We start from the raw sequence: 8,263 nt of genomic DNA, 5'->3' as shown, positions 1-8,263 counted from the left end.
CCCGCAGCATCTCGGGCAGGATGATGGGGATCTGCTCCTCGCTGGGCAGTTTGGGCTGCGACAGATACAGAGCACCCAAAAATTACACCAAACAGGGGCTTTAACTGCATCAGCCAAGGAGACCCCCCCATGCACCCCTCCATCACCCCCAGAGCCATCGGGGCTCCTTCCCCATCTCCTGAATCCCAGCCCTGGGGTTTCTCTATCCCTGCAGGGTCTTCCCTTTCAGTCCCGTTTTGCACCTCCCCCCCAGTTATGCAGGTCTTATTCAGCCTCTCCATTACCAATAAAACGTTCCCCCCTCCTGTTTTAAATGACAGGGTTGGGAACTGGAAAGAGCAGCAAAATTTGCCTACAAGGCAGAGACAAAGGGGTCTGGCTGCCAGCTCCTCGCAGAGCTGCAGTTAACCTCTTCCCTGGTGGGACACAGCCTGTGGCCGTCGGGATCTGAGCGTGCACAGTGCCCTCTGCAAGGCAGCCAGGAGGGGAGTAAGGAGTTACCTCCGAAATATTTCACTCTAAAGACTTCCAGCAGCCAGGGACCCCACACTCCCTTGCTGAGAATAAGCACTTGAGGAGCTGTTTTTTTCCATGACATGGAAAAAATATGGAGATGGTGGGTTGGTTTGAGGGCCGAAAGAGTCTGCTGGAAATCTCGACTACTTGATGGGTTAGGGGAAGGCTGGTTGTGAAAGAGCTGTGGTTGCTCTGTTTCTCCTAATTCCAGCCTCAGCAGGGTGAACTCTGAACTCCCACTTTCATCCCAAAGCCTGTGGAAACAGCATCCTGGGGGGTGGTATTTCAGCAGAGAGCAAAAAAAGGCATTTTCTAGTGGGGGAAGGAAAGGGTTTAGGGGGAAGTTCCCCACACATGGCATAGTTGAAGGCTCTGCTCTTGGCCAGGAAATGCCTTCTTCAGATTAGGGAATATTTCAAACAGCCTTTCCCAGCCGAAGTTGTGGGGAGAATCACATGGATGCTTTGTTCTCCCACTGCTTCCTCTTAGTATTTGGCAAGTAAAAGCAGATTCCCATCTCAGCTAGACCCATCCTGTTCATTCCCCCCTGTCTCTGTTCCCAGGAGGAGGGATGAGGCCCCTGCTCTTCTGTCTGGGACTTGCTGTGTTCCTGGGCTCCTGCCTGGCCTGTCCCAGCCCCTGCTCCTGCTCCACCAAGAAGAATGGGCGGCTCTTGGCTGAGTGTGCCTACAAGGATCTCCAGGAGGTACCTGAGGGGTTGTCCTTCAATGTGACCATCCTCACCTTGTCAGCCAACAGGATCACCTGGTTGGGGCAGAGCTCCTTCGCTGAGGTTCCCGAGGTGCAGTCACTGTGGCTGGGCTACAACCAGATCGGGGTGGTGGAACCAGGGGCTTTCTCCTTGTTGGTGCACCTGAAGAACCTAGACCTGAGCCACAACAAGATCATGGATTTCCCCTGGCAGGACCTCCGTAACCTCAGTGAGCTGCAGATCCTGAAGATGAACAACAACCGCCTGGCCGGGCTGTCCCGGGACGCCTTCCATTCCCTGAAGGACCTGCGCTCCCTCTGGCTCAACGACAATGAGCTGACCACCTTGGCTGAGGGCACCTTTGACAACCTGCCCTCCCTGTCCCAGCTACAGATCTTCAACAACCCCTTCAACTGCTCCTGCAAGGTCTTCTGGCTGAAGAAGTGGACTGAGAGCACCTCTGTCTCCATCACCAAGGGTGGGTCTACACTGTGTGTGGCCCCTGCCAGGCTGAAGGGGAGGGCAGTGACAGACATCCCCGACCACCACTGTGTTGCCCCCTCCGTGCAGCTCACCTACCTGTCCAACTTGGACAATACAGTGATGTATGATGGGCTGACTCTGAGCCTGCACTGCAGTGTGGCTGGTAGTCCTCCACCAGAGATCCGCTGGAAGATCCAGACCTCCAGCCGCCGCGTGGAGATCAACGGCCCCAATGTGGCACGGGATGGAAACGTCAAGCAGAGCCAAGAGCACTTCTTGGTCTTCAAGAATGGCACCATGGCCATCCCCAACTTCAGCAAGGAAGATGAAGGCACCTACACCTGTCTCGCTGTCAACGATGTGGGCATGAGGGATGTCTCAGTCAACGTGGCCTTGGCGGGGTCGGAGAATCCAGCAGAAGACCTGCTGCGGGATGACCCCCATGCTGGTCACCTCGGGGGGAGAAGCTGCTACAAAGGGGATGAGATGGACCCCTCGGGTGTGGGAGAAAAGCTGGTGATTGTTTACCACATGCCGAGGGAGTCGAAGAGCAGGGCTGGAGGAGCTATGGCCCAGGGCCACCTGGGGACCCTCCTGCTGGCTTTGGGCATTGTGCTCTGCTGTTAAAGGGGGAGGAGGACACAGTGCCTGGGGAGTTTCCCCTCTTTCTGTAGCATTTATCTTCACGTAGTGCCATGCCTTTGCTGAGCTTCTGGGAACTGTGGGTGGTCAGGAGACAAAGGGAGCCAAGACTCAGGCCCAGGGCTCATAGTTCAACCCCTCCCTAGGTGGAGGTCAGGGCTGGGCTCTGATAGTTGAGAGCTTCAAATGAGCTCAGGTGGTGCAGGGCAGATCCACACTGTGCTGCCACTTTCCAGGTGTCCAAAGCTGCCACCCCCCCTTGTCTTCCTCCTGAGATCAAAGTGTGGCTGCAGGATTAAAGTCCACCCTCAACAGGGTGACCATCACCCAACCCCAGAGCCCCCCAGGAGCCTCTCCACCTGCAGCAGCCATCTGTGACCAGGGAGGGGATCCAAAGATGACATCCCTTCCATGACCAGCACCTGGGCCCTTAGCTGGTCAGGTACATCCTTCTGACCACCAACCTCACCTGAAGCAGAAGGACCAGTTTGAGAGTGGAGGAGTAGCCTGAGAATAGGGTCCTGGTGTCCCAGGCCATGTGGCTCTGAGGAACAGAGATGTGATAGTGCTTTGTAGGCAGGATGGGGATGGTAGGACATGTTGGATGGAGCCATGGGCTTGGATCAGGCCCTTGTGTGGAGCAGGAGCTTTCCCACAGGCTTCATCCTTGCAGAAGCACAAAGGGCTCCTGCTGATTGGGTGCTGGGAGCATCCAAAGTGCCTTCATCTTCCATAAATGTCACAGGATTTCCAATTCCCCTTTTACTGCTGATGGTCCAAAACGCTCATCTGGGCTGGCCCCACCGAGCTGCCCTGCTCCAGCTCTGTCCCTGGCACAGAAGGATTGAGCTCAAAGACACCCAAAGAATTCCCCAGTGCTCCTTTCTTATGGGAAACCAAGTGAGGGCTGCATGGAGGAACGGGAAGAAGGAGGATTGGGAAAACCCAGACTACAAGAGAAGCTGAGCTGACCTATAAGCCATAAACACACTCCTTAAGTGCTTTAGCATTCCCATGCAGGACATATATACCATATCCAACTGTCCAGGGTGCTGGGGAAGCCCTTGTCTCATGGCAGGGGGTTGAGCATCTCTCCCACCTCGAGGTACAGGTGGTCCAGCTCTTGTGCCTTCTGCCAGCACTCACCTGCAGGAGCTGGAAGGAGCCCTGCAGCCTCCCTCACCTTATAGCCAAACCTGTATGGACAGCAATAAAACCTTTGTTTTTTAAACAAGCTGTTGTGTGCTGCCTCTGTGCCTGCTCAAACCTCCCAGAGCCAACAGCATCTGGGGTGACACAGCTCATCACCAACCCTCTCTGCTCAGGGGGCACCTCCTTTCCCCCCCAGCTCCCCTAAAGTTCTCTCTGTGCCATAGCATCCCCCCCGCTCCCCTAAACCTGTGCCATAGCATCCCCCAACTCCCCCAAATCCTCCTTGTGCTGTGGTATTCTCCCCTGGAGGGAAGATGCATTTATCAAACCCCCCAAAATCCCTCCCAACACTGCCTGCAGCAGGCTGGGGAAAACAGCAACATCAAAATCAGCTTTCCCAGAGCCTCAACCCTCCACACAAGCTCTCAAGCCCCAAAATTCCATGTCCAGACAGCTTGTATGGTAAGGAAAGAGGCAGCTGAGGAGCTGCTCTATGCCAACACTGCCCTGTACGACACCGAGGTCTCTGTGGGGGTCCTGAGGCAGAAACATCCCAGGCTCAGCCAACAACTCCTTACACAAACAACCTTTGATGCTAACAGGCACAGATTTTTCCCATTAGAGGATGAAAAACATCGTGGCCCCAACAGGAGTTTTGGTTTCGTTTTGTAGGATCCATTTGATCCCAGCTGACGTCCTCCCTTCCCAGCCTGCCAGGGAATAGAAAGATACAGGAGTTGATTCCTGCAATCTTGGCTGCAAACAGGATTTGGAGCCTGGGATAGGAATGAAAAATGAGATTTAGGCTCTCAGCAGGCCTAAGCCATGCCTGAAAGTCTCTGCCTACCTCACAGAGCTGCTGCTCCCCTCAGCTTCACTGGTTCGTCACCAGAAAAGTGAATTCCTCCACATTAGCCAAGTTTACTCATAGCTTTTATGGCAAATCCTTAGTGATGTTAAACATCAGTCATTCACAACAAACAGGGCACTGTGCCATGGTGCTCCTGGGTTGCATGTGCAGGTGATATCACACCTGCCATCACCATCCAGACCCACCACAGCTACACAGTGCAAGCCCAGGATGCCGCAACCCCTCTCTGTCCCTCCTGTTTGCAAAGCCAGGCCTGCATTACCATTCCCCACATGGACAGTTTTTCCTTAAGGGCTATTTTCAGCTGGATCAGCTCCCTGAACCACCTCACCACCCGCTCAGGGGCTGGGTGGAGAGGCTGTGGATGCACAGAGGCAGAGCTGCCCCATGGCTGTTGCTATGTTGGGGGTTTAAAGAAAAGGTGTGAAGCTACCTCGAAAAAGAAGAGCTCAGGTCCCCCCAGGGCACTGTCAACATCCAAGAAAAGCAAGAAAACAAGGAAATCCACGAAGCCACCTTCTGTCTCCCTCCGAGGGCTGTCATCTCTGAGCACAGCCCCAGCCAAGACATCTCCAGGAAGCCTGGGTAGGGCTGTGTAAACAGATGCTGAAATCCAGCTCCACCCATGAGCCAAAGCTGCCAAAGATTTTAGGGATTACCAAGGCCTCCAGAGGAGGTGGGTTGGGATGGGCTGTGAGGGAAAGGCACAGCCTGTGCTTTAGGGCCACCCATCACTGCTCTGTGGCGTGCTCAGCCCTGCAAACCAAGCACGCACACCGCAAAGCCCAGGGCTGCAACACAGCAGGAACTGCACCTTGGGCTCCTGTTTTCAAAAGAAATCAAGCCAGACCTACCTCTGGTGGCATAGCTGTCACCCAGTTTGGTGACATTGTGCTAGGTGCCAGACAGTAATCACAAGTGATTACTTTAATCACCTTTGATTAGTGGGCAGTGAATGTGACAAGGTTTGGAGCAGCCAAGCGCACCAGGTGGCACCTGCAGGCGGCAGATGAAGGCAGGGACCCCCCTCCAAGCTGGGGTGGAAAGGGAGGGGGGGTCAGACTCCTTGGGAAAGGGATGGATCCCACCCAGGTGTTGTGGGGAGATACCAGGACACTCCAGGCAAACCCCAAAGCACAGAGCTCAACCTCACTCACCACAAAACCACACTGAGGGTACTGAAATCCCCCAGCAACAGGCCATGGGGGCCTTGGAAGCCTATGAAGAGCAGATCTGCTCACTGCCAAGGATACCCCTTGGTCCAGCAGCCCTGCTCCCTGCAAAGTCTCAAGGGCACCTGCTTCAGCAAGGCTGAGGTGTTTGAGATGGTGTTGAGATGGAAGGGGAAGTATCCACACATACCACTTCCTTAGAGCCATGCTTGCTGCCCACCCCAAGCATCTTTCCAGCCAACAAAGGCAGGAGTTTAAGGATTTCATTGTAGGACCAGCAACACCTTGTACACCTCTCTTTGGTGCTTTAGCCATTGAATTCCCTGTTTCAGCAAAGTGAGAGGTTTTGTGTTAAAATTGCCCCAAGATTTGGTCCCATCACCCCCAGGTACAGCAGATCTACCACAAAGCCTCTGCTGGGAAGGTCAGTTCCAACCATCACTCAGAGACATGACTATGATGGTCCTCATGTCCCTGATTCAGGAGCAGCTGAGAGCCCAAGGACACCCCGAGCATAGGAATGAGGTATGTGATTTATTAACCTTCCCCAGCTTGGCACATCCAAGCCAGGTGTAAAACTATGGATTCAAGCTCAGCTCCCTTGGAGGGACACCAGCCCTTGGGAACTGCTGGCTTTAAACCAAATGGAGAGAAACATAAGGCACCAAGGAGGAGAGGACAGGGGGGCAGAAAACAAACAGCTCTGCAGCCTCACAGCCCAGAGCAGGAGCAAATCCATCACAAAATTGGGAAGAAAAAGTCCCAGGGTTAGGTCCAGGGCCCAAAGGGAACCAGGATCAGACCTGGAAGGGGAAAAACTGGGGATGGGGTTGGTAAGGGGGATCTTCTCCACAGAGAGACCATATTGAGATGCAGGTAATTCCTTGTGCTCAGGCTGGCTGAGGATCTCTCCATACACCTTCTCTCTCTTTCCATATGCCTTGGTGTTAGGGAATTGTCCTGCCTTGCCATGTGTTGGAAAGACAGCTGGTGAGAACTGGTGGGCTCATTGCAGGAGTGACTACTGAAATGTTTCTGAGATGATGGCAGGGTTGAGCTTGGCTCATCAACCCCTCTCCATCCAGGTCAGGCTTGGAGATGACCCAGTTGTCTCCACCTCTGGACCCTGCGAGTGGCTCGGCATGGACCTAGAGATAAAAAATAGCCCCCATGACCACTGGAGAGGGTCTGGAAGCTGGAGAGGGGCAAGAGGTACCCAAAACTCCTGCCAGTGCAGGAGAGTCAACAGGAGACAGGGATGGGATGGGACAGGAGTGTGCATGGGAGGCAGAAGGAGGTGGGGAGGTTCTCTGGAGGTCAGGGCTTGGTGGGGCTGAGCTGGGTGCCGTTGGCCGTAGGGTCAGAGAGGGCAGTTTTCCGGCAGGCAGTGAGTGAGGGGTTGTTGAGGAGAGTGTAGGCCAACCACCAGCGTGCTCGGCTCCGCCGTGTCTGCGCTCTGCTCAGACCAGTCTTGGGCTGCATGAGCTGGATGCCTGCAGGGACATGGGAGGGGGGGAATTAGTGCCTAAAAGGGCTCCCAGAGAGCTGGAGAGGGACTTAGGACAAGGGCATGGAGTGATAGGACAAGAGAGAACGGCTTCCCACTGCCAGAGGGCAGGGATTGATGGGGTACTGGGGAGAAATTCCTCCCTGTGAGGGTGGTGAGGCACTGGCACAGGTTGCCCAGAGCTGCTGTGGCTGCCCCATCCCTGGAAGTGTTCAAGGTCAGGTTGGGTGGGGCTTGGAGCAACCTGGGCTAGTGGAAGGTGTCCCTGCCCATGGCAGGAGCTAGGTGAGGTACAAAATATCTTCCAACCTAACCCATTCCATCACTCTGTGATTCCATCCCAGCTGCCCCTTGCTGTGGATGCTCAGATGCCATCTACATCCCTTAGCAAAGCAGCTGAGCCCTATCCTGCACTTGCACAGGACCAGCTCCTGGGATGGAGATATCCACACACCAGAGGTGGCATAAAAGCAGAGAGATCACAGGAGCCACAACCCTCAGTGTTACCTTTGCCCCAAGGCACCACCAGAATCCCTAGAGGAGCAACAAACCCACAGAGGAGACCCCAATGCCACCACTTGGTGGTGGCTGTGCATCCCCTGGTTGAAGGTGGGAAGGTCCTACCCTCTTCCACGTTGCTGTGCCTGAGCCCCACTGGCTCCTCCTTCTGGGCCAGCTGGAGCAGCAGGAAGCAGAAAGCTTTCATCACAGGGTGGGACTGGCTGACCTCAATCTTCAGATAGTGGCAGTAAGTGTGGTAGCCTGGGGGAACACAGCCCACTGTCAATGTGTCCAGTGAGGCCAGGCCTCATGGTTCTCCCCTTCCTCCCACCCTGGAGCAAAGGGGAATGTTGTTTGCTGGGCTCCAGCTCTGCCTTCAGCTCTGCTTCCAAAATCCAAGCAGGAAAAGGAGTGGAAGGGCTGATGTTCCCTCCCTGCTGGCTTTAGCACAGGACAGATGAAGGTCCACTGCTCATGGGTCTGGCTGCTGCTCAAGCCCAGGGGACCCCAGAAGAACCTCACCCACCTTTTGGGATAGAAAAGCAGAACCAAGCAGGCATCAGGAGAAGACACTTGCTCCAGTTGTTCCAGGTGGTTTGGTGCCATCCTCACTCCTGGCAACTCCGGGTGATGGAGGAGCCCCAGGCCACAACACTCAGTGGTGGGAGAAGGACCCCCATGTTCAGAGTCACCCTCTACATATCCTA

General features: G+C 54.8%; 2 protein-coding genes across 2 annotated transcripts in view; one reads left to right on the top strand and one right to left on the bottom strand.

Annotated features, from left to right (window-relative positions):
- Positions 1-1,087: 1,087 nt before the first annotated feature.
- ISLR (immunoglobulin superfamily containing leucine-rich repeat) lies at positions 1,088-2,338 on the top strand. The gene has a single exon (XM_009078447.1). The coding sequence runs from the start codon at positions 1,088-1,090 to the stop codon at positions 2,336-2,338; it is 1,251 nt and encodes a 416-aa protein (XP_009076695.1).
- A 4,527-nt stretch (positions 2,339-6,865) lies between these two features.
- The window catches only part of STRA6 (stimulated by retinoic acid 6), an 11,655-nt gene continuing 10,257 nt past the window's right edge, over positions 6,866-8,263 (bottom strand). Inside the window, exons 16-17 of the mRNA XM_009078446.1 lie at positions 7,680-7,862; positions 6,866-7,041 (exon numbers count right to left, since the gene is read on the bottom strand). Coding sequence (XP_009076694.1) covers positions 6,866-7,041; positions 7,680-7,862 — 359 coding nt within the window. The remainder of the gene's footprint in view (positions 7,042-7,679; positions 7,863-8,263) is intronic.

The sequence above is a fragment of the Acanthisitta chloris genome, unplaced genomic scaffold, assembly GCF_000695815.1.
Source record: "Acanthisitta chloris isolate BGI_N310 unplaced genomic scaffold, ASM69581v1 scaffold16647, whole genome shotgun sequence".
NCBI lineage: Eukaryota > Metazoa > Chordata > Aves > Passeriformes > Acanthisittidae > Acanthisitta > Acanthisitta chloris.
The sequence above is the reverse complement of the archived record's forward strand: the minus strand, read 5'-3'. Positions and strand labels throughout refer to the sequence as shown.

Coding starts and splice junctions, on each gene's coding strand:
- ISLR (XM_009078447.1), top strand. CDS start 1,088: ATGAGGCCCCTGCTCTTCTGTCTGGGACTTGCTGTGTTCCTGGGCTCC.